The following is a 25,880-nucleotide window of genomic DNA, read 5'->3' on the forward strand; positions in this document are numbered from 1 at the left end:
ACAAGCCACTACAAGTCGCTGTTCTCCCAGGAGAGGAAGGCCACAAACCAACAAGAAGGGAAGTTCTTCCAGCCATCACTCGTCCCAGCTCTGCAAACTATTCCTATCACCATGAAAAGACAAAATTACAGGCCAACCAAGATCACAGAGACACCAAAGAAGGAGGCAGACCTAACCAGTCTTCCTGACAAAGAATTCAAAATAAAAATCATAAACATGCTGACAGAGATGCAGAGAAATACACAAGAGAAATGGGATGAAGTCCAGAGGGAGATCACAGATGCCAGAAAGGAGATTACAGAAATGAAACAGACTCTGGAAGGATTTATAAGAAGAATGGATAAGATGCAAGAGGTCATTGATGGAACTGAAACCAGAGAACAGGAACACATAGAAGCTGACATAGAGAGAGATAAAAGGATCTCCAGGAATGAAACAATATTAAGAGAACTGTGTGACCAATCCAAAAGGAACAATATCCATATTATAGGGGTACCAGAAGAAGAAGAGAGAGGAAAAGAGATGGAAAGTATCATGGAAGAAATAATTGCTGAAAACTTCCCCAAACTGGGGGAGGAAATAATCAAACAGACCACGGAAATACACAGAACCCCCAACAGAAAGGATCCAAGGAGGACAACACCAAGACACATAATAATTAAAATGGCAAGGATCAAGGACAAGGAAAGAGTTTTAAAGGCAGCTAGAGAGAAAAAGGTCACCTATAAAGGAAAACCCATCAGGCTAACATCAGACTTCTCGACCGAAACCCTACAAGCCAGAAGAGAATGGCATGATATATTTAATGCAGTGAAACAGAAGGACCTTGAACCAAGGATACTGTATCCAGCACAACTATCATTTAAATATGATGGCGGGATTAAACAATTCCCAGACAAGCAAAAGCTGAGGGAATTTGCTTCCCACAAACCACCTCCACAGGGCATCTTACAGGGACTGCTCTAGATGGGAGCACTCCTAGAAAGAGCACAGAACAAAACACCCAACATATGAAGAATGGAGGAGGAGGAATAAGAAGGGAGAGAAGAAAAGAATCTCCAGACAGTGTATATAACAGCTCAATAAGCGAGCTAAGTTAGGCAGTAAGATACTAAGGAGGCTAACCTTGAACCTTCGGTAACCACGAATTTAAAGCCTGCAATGGGAATAAGTACATATCTTTCAATAGTCACCCTAAATGTAAATGGACTGAATGCACCAATCAAAAGACACAGAGTAACAGAATGAATAAAAAAGCAAGACCCATCTATATGCTGCTTACAAGAAACTCACCTAAAACCCAAAGACATGTACAGACTAAAATTCAAGGGATGGAAAAACATATTTCAGGCAAACAACAGCGAGAAGAAAGCAGGTGTTGCAGTACTAATATCAGACAAAATAGACTTCAAAACAAAGAAAGTAACAAGAGATAAAGAAGCACACTACATAATGATAAAGGGCTCAGTCCAATGAGAGGATATAACCATTCTAAATATACATGCACCCAACACAGGAGCACCAGCATACGTGAAACAAATACTAACAGAACTAAAGGGGGAAATAGACAGCAATGCATTCATTTTAGGAGACTTCAACACACCACTCACCCCAAAGGATAGATCCACCAGGCAGAAAATAAGTAAGGACACACAGGCACTGAACAACACACTAGAACAAATGGACCTAATAGACATCTATAGAACTCTACATCCAAAAGCAACAGGATATACATTCTTCTCAAGTGCACATGGAACATTCTCCAGAATAGACCACATACTAGCCCACAAAAAGAGCCTCAGCAAAATCCAAAGTATTGAAATTCTACCAACCAATTTTTCGGACCACAAAGGTATAAAACTAGAAATAAATTCTACAAAGAAAATAAAAGGCTCACAAACACATGGAGGCTTAACAACATGCTCCTAAATAATCAATGGATCAACGAACAAATTAAAATAGAGATCAAGGAATATATAGAAACAAATGACAACAATAACACAAAGCCCCAACTTCTGTGGGACGCAGCGAAAACAGTCTTAAGAGGAAAGTATATAGCGATCCAGGCACACTTGAAGAAGCAAGAACAATCCCAAATGAATAGTCTAACATCACAATTATCGAAATTAGAAAAAGAAGAACAAATGAGGCCTAAAGTCAGCAGAAGGAGGGACATAATAAAGATCAGAGAAGAAATAAACAAAATTGAGAAGAATAAAACAATAGCAAAAATCAATGAAACCAAGAGCTGGTTCTTTGAGAAAATAAAATAGATAAGCCTCTAGCCAAACTTATTAAGAGAAAAATAAAATCAACACAAATCAACAGAATCAGAAATGATAACGGAAAAATCATGACAGACTCCACAGAAATACAAAGAATTATTAAAGACTACTATGAAAACCTATATGCCAATAAGCTGGAAAACCTAGAAGAAATGGACAACTTCCTAGAAAAATACAACCTTCCAAGACTGACCAAGGAAGAAACACAAAAGTTAAACAAACCAATTACGAGCAAAGAAATTGAAACGGTAATCAAAAAACTACCCAAGAACAAAACCCCCGGGCCAGACGGATTTACCTCGGAATTTTTCAGACACACAGAGAAGACATAATACCCATTCTCCTTAAAGTTTTCCAAAAAATAGAAGAGGAGGGAATACCTCCAAACTCATTCTATGAAGCCAACATCACCCTAATACCAAAACGAGGTAAAGACCCCACCAAAAAAGAAAATTACAGACCAATATCCCTGATGAATGTAGATGCTAAAATACTTTATAAAATATTAGCAAACCGAATTCAAAAGTATATCAAAAGGATCATACACCATGACCAAGTGGGATTCATCCCAGGGATGCAAGGATGGTACAACATTCGAAAATCCATCAACATCATCCACTACATCAACAAAAAGAGAGACAAAAACCACATGATCATCTCCATAGATACTGAAAAAGCATTTGACAAAATTCAACATCCATTCATGATAAAAACTCTCAGCAAAATGGGAATAGAGGGCAAGTACCTCAACATAATAAAGGCCATATATGATAAACCCACAGCCAGCATTATACTGAACAGCAAGAAGCTGAAAGCTTTTCCTCTGAGATCGGGAACTAGACAGGGATGCCCACTCTCCCCACTGCTATTTAACATAGTACTGGAGGTCCTAGCCATGGCAATCAGACAAAACAAAGAAATACAAGGAATCCAGATTGGTAAAGAAGAAGTTAAACTGTCACTATTTGCAGACGACATGATATTGTACATAAAAAACCCTAAAGACTCCACCCCAAAACTACTAGAAATGATAACGGAATACAGCAAAGTTGCAGGATACAAAATTAACACACAGAAATCTGGAGCTTTCCTATACACTAACAATGAACCAATAGAAAGAGAAATCAGGAAAACAATTCCACTCACAATTGCATCAAAAAGAATAAAATACCTAGGAATAAATCTAACCAAAGAAGTGAATGACCTATACTCTGAAAACTACAAGTCACTCTTAAGAGAAATTAAAGGGGACACTAACAAATGGAAACTCATCCCATGCTCATGGCTAGGAAGAACTAATATCGTCAAAACGGCCATCATGCCCAAGGCAATATCCAGATTTGATGCAATCCCTATCAAATTACCAGCAACATTCTTCAATGAACTGAAACAAATAATTCAAAAATTCATATGGAAACACCAAAGACCCCAAATAGCCAAAGCAATCCTGAAAAAGAAGAATAAAGTAGGGGGGACCTCACTCCCCAACTTCAAGCTCTACTATAAAGCCATAGTAATCAAGACAATTTGATACTGGCACAAGAACAGAGCCACAGACCAGTGGAACAGACTAGAGACTCCAGACATTAACCCAAGCATATATGGTCAGTTAATATTTGATGAAGGAGCCATGGACATACAATGGCGAAATGACTTTCTTCCACAGATGGTGCTGGCAAAACTGGACAGCTACATGTAGGAGAATGAAACTGGACCATTGTGTAACCCCATATACAAAAGTAAATTCAAAATGGATCAAAGACCTGAACGTAAGTCATGAAACCATTAAACTCATGGAAACAAACATAGGCAAAAACCTCTTAGACATAAACATGAGTGACCTCTTCTTGAACATATCTCCCCGGGCAAGGAAAACAACAGCAAAAATGAACAAGTGGGACTATATTAAGCTGATAAGCTTCTGTACAGCAAAAGACACCATCAATAGAACAAAAAGGAACCCTACAGTATGGGAGAATATATTTGTAAATGACAGATCCAATAAAGGCTTGACATCCAAAATATATAAAGAGCTCACACGCCTCAACAAACAAAAATCAAATAATCCAATTAAAAAATGGGCAGAGGAACTGAACAGACAGTTCTCCAAAAAAGAAATACATATGGCCAATAGACACATGAAAAGATGCTCCACATCACTAATTATCAGAGAAATGCAAATTAAATCACCTCACACCAGTAAGGATGGCTGCCATCCAAAAGATAAACAACAACAAATGTTGGCAAGGCTGTGGAGAAAGGGGAACCCTCCTACACTGCTGGTGGGAATGTAAATTAGTTCAACCATTGTGGAAAGCAGTATGGAGGTTCGTCAAAATGCTCAAAACAGACTTACCATTTGACCCAGGAATTCCACTCTTAGGAATTTACCCTAAGAATGCAGCAATCAAGTTTGAGAAAGACAGATGCACCCCTATGTTTATCGCAGCACTATTTACAATAGCCAAGAATTGGAAGCAACCTAAATGTCCATCGGTAGATGAATGGATAAAGAAGATGTGGTACATATACACAATGGAATACTACTCAGCCATAAGAAGAGGGCAAATCCTACCATTTGCAGCAACATGGATGAAGCTGGAGGGTATGATGCTCAGTGAAATAAGCCAAGTGGAGAAAGAGAAATAACAAATGATTTCACTCATCTGTGGAGTATAAGAGCAAAGGAAAAACTGAAGGAACAAAACAGCAGTGGAATCACAGAACCCAAGAATGGACTAACAGCAGTTCCTGTGTGGTGACCTCCAATGAGTTCTACACAATGGTATAAAGGGCATATCAAACTGTGGGCAAACAGTCTGTTTGTGTTTATACAGAGGATCAAAGCCTAATTTGGCTACCCAGAAGAGGAACTAAGATATGACATGAAGAAGAACTTCCAACATCAGCACTCTCTGGAAGAGTCATACCAGAAGATGATCATCAAAAAACCTCAACAAAGATCCAGGCGATGCTGCAGTTGTAGCTGCATTCATCCCACCAGTTCCTGGAATTGCCATTGGAATGAAGAAGGAGATATCTAAGCTGGCCTGTGCTTTCAGTAAAACAACAAATTTGACTGGATCTATACTGTTGAAAACCAACCAAGAATTAGGAGAAGTGCAAGTTGTAGCACTCCAAAATCTTACAACTACAGACTATCTACTGTTAAAAGAACATATGGGATGTGAACAGTTCCCAGGAATGGGTTGTTTTAATTTGTCTGATTTCTCTCAGACTGTTCAAGTACAGTTGGACAATATCCATCATATCATAGACAAATTTTCACAAATGCCTAGGGTGCCTAACTGGTTTTCTTGGCTTCACTGGAGATGACTGGTAATTATAGATCTGCTTTGGTTATGTAACTGTATTCCTATTATGTTAATGTGTGTGCACAATTTAATTAGTAGTTTAAAACCTATACATGCTTAAGTTACTCTACAAGAAGATATGTCAAAGAAATAATCAATCTTCCCATGTTTTCTTCCATCTGCTACCTCTATAGCTTTTCTTCTTCCTTCCTAATTACAACCATTAAATAGAAAAAAAAAAAGAACTATGATCCCAGCTACTTAGTGGAGATCAAAAGCACTTTTCTGAGCAGCCACTCAGTAACCTGCCTACCTCCTTCTCCTTCAAGGGGATGTAGTATGGGAGGCTGATCTGGCCCTGTTTAGGAATTAGGTACCGGAACTTGTTTGTTCTACTGGATTGGAATGGCCGCTTGTCGGTGAATGTGCAGTAATCCTTGATGTCCCAGATCTAGGCACAAAGGGTAAGTTAGTGGCCTGGCACACCCTGACCCCCAACACCAGCTCATTCTGTGGGCTCCTCCCAGACCATTTCTCTTCACCTGAGGGGCAGTTCTTACTCACATCTATGAAATACCCAGACACTCAGGGCCAGAAGGGGCCCAAGGGATCTCTCAGGCCAGAGCTGAGCTAGCATGCAAAGAGGGTTTGACTGGCCGAAGGACAAGACAGTCTTGCCTCACGTCTCACCACAAAGCACAAAACCAGTTCCTGAGACAGCTGATCGCAGATGAGATGCACAGCCTGGGGGTGAGGGAGCTGTAGGAAGAGAACGATAGAGTATGGGACCCACTGGGAATGGCTTCTTTGGAGGGGCCTTTTGAACCAAGCCCTCATTCATTTCACTAGGCACACCAGAGCAGGAAAGGACTTCAGAGGTAATCCACCCTACTGCCCACTGTTTTACAAATGAAACCAGTCCCAGAGGAACTAGGGCCTAGGTCAGTGCCACATGTGGCAAAGAGGGGTCAGAGCTTGGCTGACACCAGCCCTCAGCCTCAGTGCCCATCCTTCCTCACCTTGATGTGTCCTTTACAGTCCCCTGTGACAAGGATCCAGTCATTTTCATCAGTGGCCATGGCGCCCACGACCACATCCCCGTTGTCTTCAAAGTCCACAGGGAACTTCCCCAGTAGGCCCCCATTCCCGTGTATGGACCAGGCATAGATGTAGCCATCCATGCAGCTACTCAGCAGGGCAGCCATGTGTAGCAGGCGAGGCCTGGTCTGCAGGAAGATTATCTGTGCAAGAGATGTGCAGGCTCACCCTGGACACGGTGCATGGTGCTGGGGGCCCAGGCAAGTCACCACTCCCATCTGGTCCCCAGATTTCCTAGATGCCCGATGAGAATGGTGATGGTCTACTATCCTTCTGACACAGCTAGTGATGGGGAACATTTTCTGCACTATGAGCTCCTTAAGGGCAGGAATGTGTATCATTTTTGTTCACTGCTTTACCCCAGCAAGTCCAATGGTGCCCGACACATAGTACGTGACCATGAGTGGTTATTGAATGAAGACATACAAGTCTGATTTATCCTAAAACAAACAAGATTTTCTAAGACTTGTAATTCAATTTAAAGTGGTTTGGAGAACAAACTCATTCCCTTTCACGTACATCTACAGTGAAATGTCATATTTCCAGCCATTCACCAAGACAGCATTTTAGCCAAGTTCCTCAGGTCTTGTTTTGATTATGCCCTTTGCTAATTCTCCCCTTTGATCACTTTCACTTTACTTGCCACTTCTCTGCCCATGTGGGGACCACGGTGGAAAGTGACCCTGCACAGTGGACATGAGAAGATTCAGCTCCTCTGCTGGCTGCCACCCTGCATGAGGCAGAGAGCACAGTCGGGTGGAAGTAGAGAGAATCATGCCAGATGGGAAATCGGAGGTTTCTTCACTCCTGTTAAGTCAGGTGTGGTAGCACATCTGTCCCCAAAATATGTCACCACCACCAACAAAATCTCAGTCATCTTTATTGTCAGAGAGGATAAAACAAAACACTCAACCCACTTTCCACTGATCCAGGTGCCAGGGTCACAAAACCAGGCACCCCTGAACAAAGACAAAGGGCAAACATTTTCCTGCTTTATGCAAACATACTTGTGCATAGCACTAAATGTGGACAGCACAAACTGATGGGAAGAAATTGAAACCACAGAATCCCAGAAATACCCAGAAACCAGAACCATTAAGATTTAAATGCATTTCCCTCCAGCTTTTTTCTAATCTCATTGTCTATGTAGACTTTAAGCATATATTTTTAAATTATGAAATAAACATGCAAGATCAAACCAATGGAATAATAGAGAAGATCCAGAAAGAGATTATAGAAGACTATAATATATAAAAATGATAGAATCGTAAGCCAGTGGGGAAAAGATAAACTGTTCAAGAAATGGTATCTGAACAACTGGCCACCAGTTTATTTTAAAAATTAGGGGGAGCCAAGATGGCGGCGTGAGTAGAGCAGTGGAAATCTCCTCCCAAAAACACATAGAGCTATGAAAATATAACAAAGAAAAATCTTCCTAAAATAGAGACCACAGGACACAGGACAACATCCAGACCACATCCACACCTGCAAGAACCCAGCGCCTTGTGAAGGGGGTAAGATACAAGCCCCAGCCCGGCGGGACCCGAGCGCCCCTCCCCCCGGCTCCCGGCAGGTGGAGAGAAACCGGAGCAGTTTTTTTTTTTGGCGAGCGCTTTTTGGAAGCCTTAGAGGGACGGGCCCCCGTTGCTGGGGAGGCAGGGTGGCGGGACCGGTGAGGAGGTGCCTGGGAACAGCGCCGGAGGACAAAGAATATCCCGCGTTTCTCCCTGCGAGACCTGGGGGCGGGTGCCTGAGACCGGTGCCTGAGGACGGAGGAGGTCGCGCGTTTTTCCCCTTTTTTTTTTTCTCTTTATGGCAAGCGCTTTTTGGAAGCCTTGAAGGGACGGGGACCCCAGTGCTAGGGAGGCACGGTGGCGGGACTGGTGAGCGGGTGGCTGGGACCGGCGCCTGAGGACAAAGAATATCCCCCGTTTTTCCCTGCGGGACCGGTGGGCGGGTGCCTGAGACCGGCACTTGAGGACAGAGGAAATCGCGCGTTTTTCCCCTTTTTTTTTTCTCTTTTCTGCGAGTGCTTTTTGGAAGCCTAAAAGGGACAGGGACCCCGGTGCTAGGGAGGCAGGGCGGCGGGACTGGTGAGCGGGTGCCTGGGACCGGCACCTGAGGACAAAGAATATCCCGCATTTTTCCCTGTGGGACCGGTGGGTGGGTGCCTGAGACCAGCACCTGAGGACGGAAGAAATCGCGCGTTTTTCCCCTTTTTTTTCTCTCTTTTTGCCAAGTGCTTTTTGGAAGCCTTGAAGGGACAGGGACCCCGGTGCTAGGGAGGCAGGGCGGCAGGACTGGTGAGCGGGTGCGTGGGACCAGTGCCTGAGGACAAAGAATATTGAGCGTTCCTTCCCTGCGGGACCGGTGGGTGGGTGCTTTTTGGAAGCCTTGAAAGGACAGGGACCCTGGTGCTAGGGAGACAGGGCAGCAGGACCAGTGCGCGGGTGCCTGGGACCGGCACCTGAGGAAAAAAAAAAAAAATCGCGTGTTTTTTCTTTTTTTTTTCCTTTCTGTTCCCTCTCTCATTGTTGCTGTTGTTGTTTTGGTTTGGAGAGTGCTTTTTGGAAATCTTAAAGGGGCAGGACAGGTCACTTAGACCAGAAGCAGGGAATCTGGGGATCTCTGGGCACTCTAACCCCCTGGGCAGCAGGGAGCACAGAGGCCCCTTACGGAGATAAATAGTCTCCTGGCTGCTCCCCCTCTAACGGGGCTCCACCATTTTGGAGGAACAGCCCCAGCCAGGCCAAGCCCACAGCAACAGTGGAGATAAACCCCAAAGCAACTGGGCAGGAAGCAGAAGCCCTGTCTGCGCACAGCTGCCCAGCACAAGCCACTAGAGGTCGCTATTCTCCCAGGAAAAGGCTACAAACCAACAAGAAGGGAAGCTCTTCCAGCGGTCACTTGTACCAGCTCTGCAGACTATCTCTATCACCATGAAAAGGCAAAACTACAGGCAGACAAAGATCACAGAGACAACACCTGAGAAGGAGACAGACCTAACTAGTCCTCCTGAAAAAGAATTCAAAATAAAAATCATGAACATGCTGACAGAGATGCAGAAAAAAATGCAAGAGCAATGGGATGAGATGCAGAGAAAAATGCAAGAGCAGTGGGATGAGATGCAGAGAAAAATGCAAGAGCAGTGGGATGAAGTCCGGAAGGAGATCACAGATGTCAGGAAAGAGATCACAGAAGTGAAACAATCCCTGGAAGGATTTATAAGCAGAATGGATAAGATGCAAGAGGCCATTGAAGGAATAGAAGCCAGAGAACAGGAACGTATAGAAGCTGACATAGAGAGAGATAAAAGGATCTCCAGGAATGAAACAACACTAAGAGAAATATGTGACCAATACAAAAGGAAAAACATTCGTATTATAGGGATACCAGAAGAGGAAGAAAGAGGAAAAGGGATAGAAAGGGTCTTTGAAGAAATAATTGCTGAAAACTTCCCCAAACTGGGGGAGGAAATAATCGAACAGACCATGGAATTATACAGAACCCCCAACAGAAAGGATCCAAGGAGGACAACACCAAGACACATAATAATTAAAATGGCAAGGATCAAGGACAAGGAAAGAGTTTTAAAGGCAGCTAGAGAGAAAAAGGTCACCTATAAAGGAAAACCAATCAGGCTAACATCAGACTTCTCAACAGAAACCCTACAGGCCAGAAGAGAATGGCATGATATACTTAATGCAATGAAACAGAAGGGCCTTGAACCAAGGATACTGTATCCAGCACGACTATCATTTAAATATGATGGTGGGATCAAACAATTCCCAGACAAGCAAAAGCTGAGGGAATTTGCTTCCCACAAACCACCTCTACAGGGCATCCTACAGGGACTGCTCTAGATGGGAGCACCCCTAAAAAGAGCACAGAACAAAACACACAACATATGAAGAAGGGAGGAGGAGGAATAAGAAGGGAGAGAAGAAAAGACTCTCCAGACAGTGTATATAACAGCTCAATAAGCGAGCTAAGTTAGGCAGTAAGATACTAAAGAAGCTAACCTTGAACCTTTGGTAACCACGAATCTAAAGCCTGCAATGGCAATAAGTACATATCTTTCAATAGTCACCCTAAATGTAAATGGACTTAATGCACCAATCAAAAGACATAGAGTAATAGAATGGATAAAAAAGCAAGACCCATCTATATGCTGCTTACAAGAAACTCACCTTAAACCCAAAGATAAGCATAGACTAAAAGTCAAGGGATGGAAAAACATATTTCAGGCAAACAACAGTGAGAAGAAAGCAGGGGTTGCAGTACTAATATCAGACAAAATAGACTTCAAAACAAAGAAAGTAACAAGAGATAAAGAAGGCCACTACATAATGATAAAGGGCTTAGTCCAACAAGAGGATATAACCATTCTAAATATATATGCACCCAATACAGGAGCACCAGCATATGTGAAGCAAATACTAACAGAACTAAAGAGGGAAATAGACTGCAATGCATTCATTGTAGGAGACTTCAACACACCACTCACCCCAAAGGATAGATCCACCGGGCAGAAAATAAGTAAAGACACACAGGCACTGAACAACACACTAGAACAGATGGACCTAATAGACATCTATAGAACTTTACATCCAAAAGCAACAGGATATACATTCTTCTCAAGTGCACATGGAACATTCTCTAGAATAGACCACATACTAGCTCACAAAAAGAGCCTCAGTAAATTCCACAATATTGAAATTCTACCAACCAATTTTTCAGACCACAAAGGTATGAAAGTAGAAATAAATTCTACAAAGAAAACAAAAAGGCTCACAAACACATGGAGGCTTAACAACATGCTACTAAATAATCAATGGATCAATGAACAAATCAAAATAGAGATCAAGGAATATATAGAAACAAATGACAACAACAACACTAAGCCCCAACTTCTGTGGGATGCAGCGAAAGCAGTCTTAAGAGGAAAGTATATAGCAATCCAGGCACACTTGAAGAAGGAAGAACAATCCCAAATGAATAGTCTAACATCACAATTATTAAAACTGGAAAAAGAAGAACAAATGAGGCCTAAAGTCAGCAGAAGGAGGGACATAATAAAGATCAGAGAAGAAATAAACAAAATTGAGAAGAATAAAACAATAGCAAAAATCAACGAAACCAAGAGCTGGTTCTTTGAGAAAATAAACAAAATAGATAAGCCTCTAGCCCAACTTATTAAGAGAAAAAGAGAGTCAACACAAATCAACATAATCAGAAATGAGAATGGAAAAATCACGACAGACTCCACAGAAATACAAAGAATTATTAAAGACTACTATGAAAACCTATATGCCAACAAGCTGGAAAACCTAGAAGAAATGGACAACTTCCTAGAAAAATACAACCTCCCAAGACTGACCAAGGAAGAAACACAAAAGTTAAACAAACCAATTACAAGCAAAGAAATTGAAACAGTAATCAAAAAACTACCCAAGAACAAAACCCCGGGGCCGGACGGATTTACCTCGGAATTTTATCAGACACACAGAGAAGACATAATACCCATTCTCCTTAAAGTGTTCCACAAAATAGAAGAAGAGGGAATACTCCCAAACTCATTCTATGAAGCCAACATCACCCTAATACCAAAACCAGGCAAAGACCCCACCAAAAAAGAAAATTACAGACCAATATCCCTGATGAACGTAGATGCAAAAATACTCAATAAAATATTAGCAAACAGAATTCAACAGTATATCAAAAGGATCATACACCATGACCAAGTGGGGTTCATCCCAGGGATGCAAGGATGGTACAACATTCGAAAATCCATCAACATCATCCACCACATCAACAAAAAGAAAGACAAAAACCACATGATCATCTCCATAGATGCTGAAAAAGCATTTGACAAAATTCAACATCCATTCATGATAAAAACTCTCAGCAAAATGGGAATAGAGGGCAAGTACCTCAACATAATAAAGGCCATATATGATAAACCCACAGCCAGCATTATACTGAACAGCGAGAAGCTGAAAGCATTTCCACTGAGATCGGGAACCAGACAGGGATGCCCACTCTCCCCACTGTTATTTAACATAGTACTGGAGGTCCTAGCCACGGCAATCAGACAAAACAAAGAAATACAAGGAATCCAGATTGGTAAAGAAGAAGTTAAACTGTCACTATTTGCAGATGATATGATACTGTACATAAAAAACCCTAAAGACTCCACTCCAAAACTACTAGAACTGATATCGGAATACAGCAAAGTTGCAGGATACAAAATCAACACACAGAAATCTGTAGCTTTCCTATACACTAACAACGAATCAATAGAAAGAGAAATCAGGAAAACAATTCCATTCACCATTGCATCAAAAAGAATAAAATACCTAGGAATAAACCTAACCAAGGAAGTGAAAGACTTATACTCTGAAAACTACAAGTCACTCTTAAGAGAAATTAAAGGGGACACTAATAAATGGAAACTCATCCCATGCTCATGGCTAGGAAGAATTAATATCGTCAAAATGGCCATCCTGCCAAAAGCAATATACAAATTTGATGCAATCCCTCTCAAATTACCAGCAACATTCTTCAATGAATTGGAACAAATAATTCAAAAATTCATATGGAAACACCAAAGACCCCGAATAGCCAAAGCAATCCTGAAAAAGAAGAATAAAGTAGGGGGGATCTCACTCCCCAACTTCAAGCTCTACTACAAAGCCATAGTAATCAAGACAATTTGGTACTGGCACAAGAACAGAGCCACAGACCAGTGGAACAGATTAGAGACCCCAGAAATTAACCCAAACATATATGGTCAATTAATATTTGATAAAGGAGCCATGGACATACAATGGCAAAATGACAGTCTCTTCAACAGATGGTGCTGGCAAAACTGGACAGCTACATGTAGGAGAATGAAACTGGACCATTGTCTAACCCCATATACAAAGGTAAACTCAAAATGGATCAAAGACCTGAATGTAAGTCACGAAACCATTAAACTCTTGGAAAAAAACATAGGCAAAAACCTCTTAGACATAAACATGAGTGATCTCTTCTTGAACATATCTCCCCGGGCAAGGAAAACAACAGCAAAAATGAGCAAGTGGGACTACATTAAGCTGAAAAGCTTCTGTACAGCGAAAGACACCATCAATAGAACAAAAAGGAACCCTACAGTATGGGAGAATATATTTGAAAATGACAGATCTGATAAAGGCTTGACGTCCAGAATATATAAAGAGCTCACACGCCTCAACAAACAAAAAACAAATAACCCAATTAAAAAATGGGCAGAGGAACTGAACAGACAGTTCTCCAAAAAAGAAATACAGATGGCCAAGAGACACATGAAAAGATGCTCCACATCGCTAATTATCAGAGAAATGCAAATTAAAACTACAATGAGGTATCACCTCACACCAGTAAGGATAGCTGCCATCCAAAAGACAAACAACAACAAATGTTGGCGAGGCTGTGGAGAAAGGGGAACCCTCCTACACTGCTGGTGGGAATGTAAATTAGTTCAACCATTGTGGAAAGCAGTATGGAGGTGCATCAAAATGCTCAAAACAGACCTACCATTTGACCCAGGAATTCCACTCCTAGGAATTTACCCTAAGAACGCAGCAATCAAGTTTGAGAAAGACAGATGCACTCCTATGTTTATCGCAGCACTATTTACAATAGCCAAGAATTGGAAGCAACCTAAATGTCCATCTGTAGATGAATGGATAAAGAAGATGTGGTACATATACACAATGGAATACTACTCAGCCATAAGAAGTGGAAAAATCCAACCATTTGCAGCAACATGGATGGAGCTGGAGAGTATTATGCTCAGTGAAATAAGCCAAGCGGAGAAAGAGAAATACCAAATGATTTCACTCATCTGAGGAGTATAGGAACAAAGGAAAAACTGAAGGAACAAAACAGCAGCAGAATTACAGAACCCAAAAATGGACTAACAGGTACCAAAGGGAAAGGAACTGGGGAGGATGGGTGGGCAGGGAGGGATAAGGGGGGGGAAGAAGAAGGGGGGTATTAAGATTAGCATGCATGGGGGGGAGGGAGAAAGGGGGGGGTGGGCTGCACAACACAGAGTGGACAAGTAGTGACTCTACAACATTTTGCTAAGCTGATGGACAGTAACCGTAATGTGGTTGTTAGGGGGGACCTGATATAGGGGAGAGCATAGTAAACATAGTATTCTTCAGGTAAGTGTAGATTAAAAATTTAAAAAAAAAAAAAAAAAGAAAGAAAGAAAGAAAAGGGGGATTACTCCTTAACAGGATAAAACTATTGGTAAATCAAAGATCAACGCATGCTTTAAATATCCTTAATGTTGATCACTTAAAGGGTGTCAGATGATCAGCTATGGAGGTACTCTTTTCTGATAATATTCCTTTCTCTTAATTAAAAAAAAAAAAAAAAAGCAGTTACTGTGTGCTGACCTCCAATGAGTTCTGCACAGTGGTATAGAGGGCATGTCAAAGTGTGGGCAAAGGGTCTGTTTGTTTCTACGCAGAAGATCAAGGCCTAGCTTGGATACCCAGAAAATGAACTAAGATACGATATGAGGAGGAGCTTCCGGCATCAGCACTCTCTGGAGGACTCGTGCCGGGGGATGATCATCAAAAAGCCTCCACAGGGATCCGGACGATGCTGCGGTTGTGGCTGCATCCAGCCCACCATCTCCTGGACTTGCCATGAGAAGGAGGAGGGAGATGTCTAGGCTGGCATGTGCATACAGTGAGACAACGAATTTGACCGGATCTGTCTGTTGGAACTCAACCAGGAGTTGGGAGGGGTGCAAGTTGTAGCACCCCAAAATCTCATGACTATAGACTATCTATGGTTAAAAGAACATATGGGATGTGAACAGATCCCAGAAATGGGCTGCTTTAATTTGTCTGATGGTTCAAGTACAGTTGGAAAATATCCATCATATCATAGATAAATTTTCACAAATGCCTAGGGTGCCTAAATGGTTTTCTTGGCTTCACTGGAGATGGCTGGTAATTATAGATTTGCTTTGTTTATGTCACCGTATTCCTATTATGTCAATATGTGTGTGCAAATTAGTTAGTAGTTTAAAACCTATACATACTTAAGGTACTATACAAGAAGATATGTCAAAGAAATAATCAATCCTCCCAAGTTTCCTTCATATGCTACATCTATAGCTTTTCTTCTTCCTTCCTAATTACAAACTTTAAATAGAATTCGTGCCTCATATCGAATTTACCGAGTATCATAATTCCTCCAGGTGGTAAAGATACCTCGAGACAAGTGCTGGGCATAGAAGCCACAGGGCATAAATCTGCAAAGAAGTAAAAAGCTAACCTTTGCAAACAATATGGCTTCTCTCTCACTTACCAACTTTACATTTCCCTGTATGGCCCCGGAAGATGACTGGTTAGCCAGAGACGGGTAAGATTCCTCAAGGGAGGAACAACCTAAGACAGGCACAGTCGCAGGGGGGCCATCAGGTGAGAATTTGGGGATCAACAGAGGTGAGGCTCAGAACCTCACCCCCCCTGTTTTGAGAGAAATCTTCTGCATCCGTGGATGTTTTGCTGCCCTTGTCTAGCCTGGATTAATACTTAGTCCATAGGCACACACCTGATCATCTGATCATCTACATTTGCCTTCTTACAGCACTAAACTATGTTTTCTACCTTTATCTTGCATCTACCTACCACTTCAGCATTTTATTAAAAATAAAAATAATAATAATAATAGGAGAAATGTGGGATCAACATATAAATCAAGTACAAAAATCAAATGAATATTCATATTTGACCTGATGGTTTATAGGTCATATTGCATGATCAAAACCGAAAGTTTCTGTGATGACTGCCCTTGTACTGTTCACCATGTAAGAATTTATTCACTCTGTAAGAATTCGTTCACCATGTAAGAACTTGTTCGTTATGCTTCAGAAGATTGGAGACTGACGAGAATTAGGCTTGAGATGGATTAATGATTGTACATTGAGCATTGACCCCCCTATACTGAATTTTATTGTTGTTAACAACCATTTGATCAATAAATATGAGAGATGCTCTCTCAAAAAAAAAAAAAAAAAGAAAAAAAAAGAAAAAAAAAAAAAAATTAGATTCATACATCACAACATATACAAAATTACTTAGATGGGACAAAAAGCTGACTAAATATATATATTAGAAACAGTTATAAAAAAACATAATCTTTTCTGAGATCTAGGGATATACCATGCCTTTCTCTATTGTCACAAAAAAAAAAAAAAAAACATAGCTAGATCAAAATTAAATCTTAGGTCATAACACAAAGTCAGATGAGATGACAATACCTGTAACATACAACAGGCAAAGGATTCATTTCCAAAGCATATAAAGAGTTCCAAAAAATTAATTTTAAAAAAAGGGCAAAGGATATGTAAATACATAGGCAGATTTACCTGTGAAGTTCAAGGCCAAGGTCAAGTTCAAGGCCCTTCCAAGGTCCTGGGAGGAATAGCAACACGCAGACATATCCTAGAAATTTAATGCACTGAAAAAACAGAAATGACTAACAAATATACAAAAATCTCAGTATCACAAATAACTAGAGAACTGTAAAAGAACAGTGCTATTTTCCACCTACCAGACAGACAGAAATTAAGAAAAGGCTAATGCTTATTACCTGCTTTGTATGAGGACAGAGGCAGACGCACACACTGTTGGAGAGTGTGTAGATTCCCACGGTCCTTGTGGAGAGCAAATCAGCTTGGTAACCAGAATGTACACTGTGCATACTTGGTGACCCAACAATAGAAACCCTGCATTACTGCACAGACAAACCTATAAAGGGTCCTGATAGGGACCACTGATTAAAATAGCCAAAAACTAGGAACGACTTAAATGTTTATCAATTGGGCATTCACTAATTAAATTACGGTGAACACAAAGGAATACACTGCAGAAATACATAGGCAGATTTTCCTGTGAAGTTCAAGGCCAAGGTCAAGTTCAAGGCCCTTCCAAGGTCCTGGGAGGAATAGCAACACGCAGTGATTGTTACAACTGTCAGCTTTGTAGGTTTTGAAATTTGTTGTCATTCTTTTCTCATTCTAAATAAGTTCTCATGTTTGCATCTCATTTCTTATTCATAACTTTGTGTTATTTTTCATAAAGGTTGCCTCCCAAATGGGCTCCAAAACACATAGATTGGCCTTCTGTATCAAGCTATTAAAAGAATGAAGCTGATTCACCTGTACTGAGAGGAAAACTCCATGGTACATTACTAGGTTAAAACAAGAAAAAAGCAAACAGCTGGAGTATGGTCTCAAATGCTTCCAGTTTGGGTTGAAATCAAAACTATACCTGTGTGTACAGCATATAGGAAAATAACAATAAATATCAGAGATACACATTTACTTCTTTATAGTAGTTGTCATTTTTTAAGGAAATTTGAAAATTTTTGTCATCGGCATTCTCCAGATCATTTCTCCTAAAATGTGATTCCTCACAGCTGTACAGGATTCCCCTAAGTGATGCATGTGCCATGAAGATCTCCAGATGGCATGTGCCATTTCTGAACTGGGGGAAGCCAAGGCTTTCTTCACAACCCTTCCCGATCCAGCCTGGGACAGCCAGAGCAGGATGAAGGTGAATGAGCGGTAGGGACTGTGGCAGGCCTGGAGAAGGCCAGGGGCCATGGCACCACATGGTCAGGGCTGTGTAGCCAGGGTCAGGAGTGGGCACAGTGAAGAGGGGCACCGACAGGATGCTGGGCCCTGCACAGGACAGAGCAGGACCCACACGGCCAGGAGGCAGCTAGCCAACGCTATTCCTTCTGCACTCTGCACCCAGCCCCCAACACCTCAAACATATCCCCCTGCCCATTTTGGAAAGAACTCCTGAACAAAGTTGGGCATCCCAGCCTCACTCAGCCCAGTGGTTCCAGACGGTTCTCAGCCACAGGGGACTAACGGTCTTCCTGGAACCCCGTTCAGAAGCTGAGCCTACACATGAGCTTGACTTCATAGCTTTCAGAGCAATTTGCCACCCCCACCAATTTGTCCTTCACCCGTAGGGAGGCAGCCGAGGACTGGGGCTTCACCTGCACACTGTAAGGGACACAGCTTTGCCTGAATCCGTGTCCTTGCCTCCTTTCCAGTGTCCTTTCTGTCTTACCCATGCTCTTCTGACATGGCCAGACAGAAATGGTGGGAGGAGAGGCCTGACAGGTAAGACCCCCTGAAGTGTCCTTTCCCCAGCCCAACCTCACCCCCTCATCCACTAAGGAAAGCCTGGGGCCAAGGGTGACTCAAGAGCTGGGGACGCTCTCCAGGACACCATCCCGAGAAGTTTCCCTGTGTCCACTGTCCAGCTCCCCAGAGGAAAAGGACTTTGCTGCTTGAGGAGTAGTAGGGTGGGAGGCAGAAAACTGAGAAGCCAGAGTGGGCCACCATTAGACAGTGACTCACACACACACACACACACACACACACACACACACACACACACCACACCCCCACCATAGTGCCTGAAATCTCACCAACAGACATTCAGTCCTTTGCATATAACTTACCGGTCAAAAATTCAATCAAGATTCATGTTACAAAAACATATGACACACATCTGGTCAGATAAAAAGCCCAAGGTATTCCCAACAGTGACAGTGCAAAGAGATAAGGACTCAGACTTTAAAAACAAACAGCTCTGAAAGCAGGTCCTGGCTCAGCCATTTTCTGGCAGTGAGAATTCTGGGCAGTCACTCCACCTTGTGGAGCCTCGGTTTTCTTATCCATAAAATGGGAATAATAATAGTACATACCTATCAGGACTGTTTTAGGGATAAAATAAAAATAATTCAGGTACGACTCCTCCCGGGCAGGGAGTCAAGCTAGGGTGCGCAGGCAGGGCCCCGAGGCGGCTGCGGGCGGGGCACCGGCGCGGGGCGCAGGGGCCGGCGGGCGGGGGCGCGTGGCGGGCGGCCGGCACCGGGGGTGGTGCCTCAGCCAGCCCTCCTCCCGGGCTCAACCGGGAGGGGGCCTGGGCCGACGCGGGGCGAAGAGAGCCGCGCCTGGCCCCTCCCCTCCGTTTCCCCCCTCCAGAGTTGCTGTCTCCCCCGGGGCCAGACAGTCTTATGATCCAGCGGGTCCTCCTGGGGAGGCCGGGCCGGGGAGAAGGCGCCGGCACGGAGAGGCGGGAGCAGCAGGCGGGCAAGGCGACCGGGGTCCGGGCGGGGATCCAGGCAGGGACCAAGGCGCAGGCAGCGCCCCGGGCCCGCCACCCCCTCCTCTCGGGCCGGGGGAGCCGCTGCATGGGGCCAGGGGGACGGCCGTGCTGCGCGGAGCGGCGGCGGCGGACCCCCCAGGAGGGCTGGGGTTGAGCCCGGGTCCGGAGCGGGGGCTCCGGGAGGACCATGCCCGGAGGCCGGCGGGCCGCAGCATGGCTCACGGGCCCGGCGCGCTGATGCTCAAGTGCGTGGTGGTCGGCGACGGGGCGGTGGGCAAGACGTGCCTACTCATGAGCTATGCCAACGACGCCTTTCCGGAGGAGTACGTGCCCACCGTCTTCGACCACTACGCAGTCAGCGTCACCGTGGGGGGCAAGCAGTACCTCCTGGGACCATACGACACGGCCCGACAGGAAGACTATGATCGTCTGAGGCCTTTATCTCATCCAATGACTGATGTCTTCCTTATATGCTTCTCTGTGGTAAATCCAGCCTCATTTCAAAATGTGAAAGAGGAGTGGGTACCAGAACTTAAGGAATATACACCAAATGTACCCTTTTTATTAATAGGAACTCAGACTGATCTCCGAGATGACCCCCAAAACTTTAGCAAGACTGAATGATATGAAAGAAAAACCTGTATGAGTGGAACAAGGACAGAAACTAGCAAAAGAGATAGGAGCATGCTGCTATGTGGAATGTTCAGCTTTAACCCAGAAGGGATTGAAGACTGTTTCTGATGAGGCTATCATAGCCATTTTAACCCCAAAGAAACACACAGTAAAAAAAAGAATAGGATCAAGATGTATAAACTGTTGTTTGATTACGTGAGACATCTTCCGTGGCCAAGGAACTGTCCGTTTCTCTCAGAAAGCATATGAAATGCCACACCCAGACCCCTGAGAATGAAGCAGTTTAAAATTTGAAAGAAAAAAATCCCACAACCCTGTCCTCAGAATTCTGTCAAGTTCACTAAGAATGTTTCTTAAAGGTACAAGAGCAGCAAACAGCATCTGAAGCCACAATCTATTATAAATACTTTATTTCAACTAGAAGGTACAATCTCTCAGGGGTTTCATAGTTTAAAAAGCTACAATCACATCATGCTGTAACTACATAAAAAACAGTGCTGTGAATGGAACTGTCTGGCTTAGACCATATGCATCTCTGCACAGTCCTTATGGAATCTGCACAAAGAAATATCTTCTCCCTTTGCTTCAATTAATTGTTCTTGTATGTAAGTTGCTTCCTATTCCAGTATATCCAGAGTGGCGAAATAATAAGGCCAGCCATGTAGCCAAAGGTCGCTCCAAGTGTACAGGAGATGGGCCATACCTGAGGAGAGAATGTATGAGATCAGAAAGAACAGATGTTTTATTACCACCTGAGCACAAGTTAAGTGTAACCTAAACATTTCTATATTAAAGCTAAATGTGCTTTCTTAAAGAATGCCAAAAGTGTAATAAGGTCATAACTGCATTTATCATGAACACTAAAAATGTACACATTTTAGTTAATGTGCATTTAACTGTAACAACGCTTCTGGCGATTGTAGATTTAGTTTGATGCTCCCCAAACTGCATCAGACACATGCTAAAATTACAAATTAAAATTTTGAATCAGACTTTGCCACAATCCTGGACTCAATTTAGCTCTCTGAACTAGTTGGTAATTTTGTTTCTTCATTTCCACATTGGCTTGCATATCAAATGAAATGATAAATGGGTATGCTGACCAAATCACAAGAAACTAAATCGTGTTAAAGAGAAAGACCTAGAATTCAAGTGTTTTACATGGAATTTATAACAAAGCAACTGCTTCCATAATAAAACTGATGTTACCTTTCAAAAAATAATAATAATAATAATTCATGTAAACTTTTCACAGATTTAATGATATAATTAATAATAGATGTATTATAGAATATATAACAAATAATAATGTAACTGAAGAGCTCAATAAATATTAGCTGTTGTTTATATTATTATTAGACTGAAATATGACACAACACATCAAAAACTTCCCAAGAATGCATTTCTACTCCTACAGTTTTATACCTGGGAAACAGACAAGAGATCCAGAATTTATGAACAAGGATGCTCATGGCAATACTGCTTACAAAGGCAAAACCTAGAAACCTAATCGCCCGTCAGCAACAGCAGTCTGGCTAGATAAAATAAAATAATTCATTTTTAGGTCACAAAATAATATAATTTATTTAATAGACTATGCATAGCAAACACCAGAACACTATGCAACTACTGAAAGAAAAGCTGTGGGTCCATAAACACCACCGCAAAAAAAAATGCCATCAGGTGTTGGATGAAAAAGAGCAAGTGGCTGAATAATATATATAATATGATATTACTTAGTGAAAAAATATCGACAGGTACATATATGCATTCATACATGTCTGTGCTTGCACATGCCCAGAAAAAAGCCTAGGAGAACACGTCTTAACAGCAATTGCCTCTGGAGATTTAGGAGGGAGGTAGCCATTCTTTCTCTTCACACATTCCTATGAGGCTGGAATTGTTTAGTTTGAATGAAGGACACATATCACTTTTTAATTAGAGGAAGAAGGAGAGAAGGGCTATTTCTTGAACACCCCAAATAAGCTCCCTGTGAGAGCCTTTGTGCCTAAAGGTCCCTGTGCCTGGGTCACTGTCCCTCCAGATAGCTGCAGGCTTCACGCTCTGTGCAAATGCCACTTCCTCTGTAAAGCCCACCCTGACCACCCTATTTAAACAGCAGTACCCTCTCCCCCTCCCATGCCATTCTCCCTACCTCTTCCTAGTTTTCTTGTTCTCCATTGTACTCGCTCACCCTATGACCTCCCACTTATTTTACTGGCTGGTTCATTATCTGTCTCACCCTGACTAGAAGGTCAGCTCCAGGAGGGCACAGGCTTTCGTCTCATTCACCTGTGCCTCTCCAGTGCCTGGCAAGGGGCAAATGCTCAACGAATAACTGTGTGTACCCTCAAAATCTCAATCATATATAAACTAGTCACAGGCATGGCAGTTCAGCCTAGAAACCAGAGTCAACAATCCTGTAACATCTTTCTATGCTGATAGTAACCGCACTAGTTGGGGTGAGCATCTAATAATGCAGATAACTGTCAAATCACTGTTGTATACTTGAGACCAATACACTATTGTATATTAACTATTCAATAGAAAAATAATAATAACTATCTGTGCCCTGACGGGACTAGTCACAGTCAAAGGTGGGTCTCTGATTCATCTACCTTGGTCCAATTCTCGGACTGAAAGAGATGCGGTCTCATGAGCAATTCTGCTTCTAGGAGTCCATCCTTCTGACACACTCACACAAGTGCACAGAAATTTACGTACAAGGATGTTCAATGTATTGCCATCACGAAAGTTAAGAACTGGAACTAAGCTGTATGTCTATCAATAGAAAACTGACAGTAGATTATAATACATCTAAACTATTGGGTATTATGCAATTATTTGAAAAAATAAGATAACAAATATTAAGCCAAGTCTAAATTACTGATACGAAAGCATCATGATACGCAGTTAAATTTTTTAAAAAGCAAATGGCAGGACATAGCTACAATTTTACATCAGTAGTCTGAAAAGTTAAAGGACAGAGGCTAAACCAACCATGCTCTGCTGGATACCACCCCCATGTCCTCCAGTCCCTGGTCCCTAAAGAGGACTAAGGGGGCAGTCCTTCCACGCCCTAACACAACCATAATTTGTACTTTCACTGGACTCATGGTAGGGAATTAGGAAATCCACATAATCTCTGAATGACTATATTTTTGCACATTAAAGCTACAAGGGGCCTTAGGAGTCACCTCATCCAGCAGTGACAGCACAGTAAGGGGAGTCCATGGTCAGAAGCAGAAAGATACAGGAGGAAGGGAGAGCACAGGTGACCGATCCCCGCACAGGTGTCGTACCAAACACCCCAGCAGGGCACAGAAGGGCATTTTTAACAGTGGACTCTGGAAATGGTCCTGCCTCCCAGGTCCAGCCCACCAACCAGGAAGGGACACTGCTCATCACCCTAGACAGGCACCCCACACCCGGGAGCTTCCCCCAGGCACAGCAGCCCTGAAGTTGGAATCCTGAGTGGTTCCATCAACTCCACCATGCCTTTCCATGCCCTAGGGAGAACCAGGCTGGACCCTCCAGGCTCCCCAGCACAGCGTGTCCCAGCCCCTTTCCAACAGCTTGCCCCCAGCTCACACCCCACACCCTGCCTGGGCAGAGCCAACCTTCTCCACTGATGGGTGGGATTGCAGCAACATCTTCTGGAATTCCCCTGTGCTCCTTTCATTCTCTTGGATAACTGTCTGCCTGCCATGGGGATTTGGCAACATCTTGGGGCTGCCAGTGCTGAGAGGATTCTGGAAAGCAAAACGGGCCTCCCAGGTCATCATGAGGGCTTCTCCCACCCTACGGAGGATCAGAGACCAGAGGCAGATGCTGAAAGGGCGGCCACCACAGCCCCACTCGGTAGACAGTGCACCACCCTGTGAAGGCACAGCGGGGCTAACGGTGCTGGGCGTGACACACTGATGCTGAGTAGTCTCCACTTTAAGTTACCAGCAGCTTCTGCTCTCAGGGAAGAGGTTTGAGTTTGCCTTTGGGGAAGCCCCCCTTCGTTGTTCTAGAAGAGACACGCTTGCCTTGCCAAAGGTGAGAATAAAGGGATGCACACCCATTGCTCTAGAAGATTTGAATGCAGGTGGCAACCTTGATATTTCAAAGATGGTATGAGTGTCTTACAGTAATGGACAGCGTATGCATCCTACAGCAGAATTGCGTCCTCTAGGTCATGTAGACCACGGACTAGACTGCCATGTGCGTGACAAGAATTGTGTGCTTGGGGAAGGTGGGGTTTCTCTTTCAGGCCTCAGCTCCCAGGAATGGGAATCAGACTTCAATAACTGAGACAATCTGAAAGGCTCCCCGTGCCCCACACAAGAGATTCCTATTCCCTGCTTAGGGTCAAACCACCCTGTGAGTAGGGGAAGGATAGCTCCCTGTTCTTTCTCTCTACTCCTCCCAAAATGGGACCATCAGTCAAGCCTGGAAGGGTTAGTCCTGGGGCACAAACAAGGGTTCAGATGGGCGGGAAGTGGTTTGCTTGCATCTGGGCACCAGGCCCTGGGCACCTGGTCTCCAGGCTGGTGATGCTTTTTGGAGGAGGTAGGCAGGCCTTGTGGCTCACCTCTGCCATGAGCTGGAGCACGCTGAAAAAGGATCTAACCTCTAGATGTAGTTCTCTGGGTTGTCTTCTCTCCAGGCCCTGCCCCCAAGCTTCCAGAAACTGGGGTCTGGTATTGGCCATGCTCTGGAAGGGACCCTGCCCAGGTTTAAGCAGGCTAGACAAGGTGGGCTAATCAGGAGGTGCCCGGCCCAGGCCTCAGTGCTCAAGACAGGTGAGCTGATAGATCTAAATGTGCTCTGGAAAGCGTCTGAATAGGAAAAGAAACACACAACAGGTGGACTCAGGGAGCTGGACAGTGAAGGTGGCCACCTGGCTCAGCTCTTGCTCCCACCCGCAGGGGCACAGGCCCATCTGGCTCTTTGTCTCTGGGATTATCTGGCTCCTTGTCTCTAGGGCATCACATCACTGGGGGGGCTGACATCAGGTTCCGCCTCAGGCTGACGTTTGCCACAGTCTTGGCACTGGGGCCCTGGAGCTGCGTGGGGGTTTTGTATGCCCATCTCTTGTGCCCCACACAGTGCTTGCTGGGCCTGGAACTCTCAACCAGACATTCGTCTACTTCTTGCACCTGTGCCAGGAAGAGAGTGGCCCCTGGAGCACTACAATGTCCCAGAGGGAAAATTAATGCCCAATGCCAATACCAGAGGACCCTCTGGGTACCAGCCTTAATGCCCAGAAAAGCATCAAGCCTTGGACAAGGAGCTTATATTACCTTGACCCCTGGCCAGTCATTGATGCACTAAGTACAACTAGGCAGGAGCCTGCTCCCCTCAAGGACTAAACTTCC

At 43.5% G+C, this 25,880-nt stretch overlaps 2 protein-coding genes across 2 annotated transcripts in view; one reads left to right on the plus strand and one right to left on the minus strand.

Annotated features, from left to right (window-relative positions):
• The window catches only part of LOC140849706 (uncharacterized), a 48,234-nt gene that overhangs the window by 13,742 nt on the left and 8,612 nt on the right, over positions 1–25,880 (minus strand). The window contains 3 exon segments of the mRNA XM_073238050.1: positions 5,913–6,050; positions 6,619–6,840; positions 24,135–24,315. Coding sequence (XP_073094151.1) covers positions 5,913–6,050; positions 6,619–6,840; positions 24,135–24,315 — 541 coding nt within the window.
• Positions 18,301–21,723, plus strand: LOC140849690 (uncharacterized). The gene is made up of 3 exons (XM_073238033.1): positions 18,301–18,317; positions 19,518–20,364; positions 20,453–21,723. The coding sequence occupies exons 1-3, from the start codon at positions 18,301–18,303 to the stop codon at positions 20,525–20,527; spliced, it is 939 nt and encodes a 312-aa protein (XP_073094134.1). The 3' UTR covers positions 20,528–21,723.

Source organism: Manis javanica, chromosome 5 (genome assembly GCF_040802235.1).
Source record: "Manis javanica isolate MJ-LG chromosome 5, MJ_LKY, whole genome shotgun sequence".
Taxonomy (NCBI): domain Eukaryota; kingdom Metazoa; phylum Chordata; class Mammalia; order Pholidota; family Manidae; genus Manis; species Manis javanica.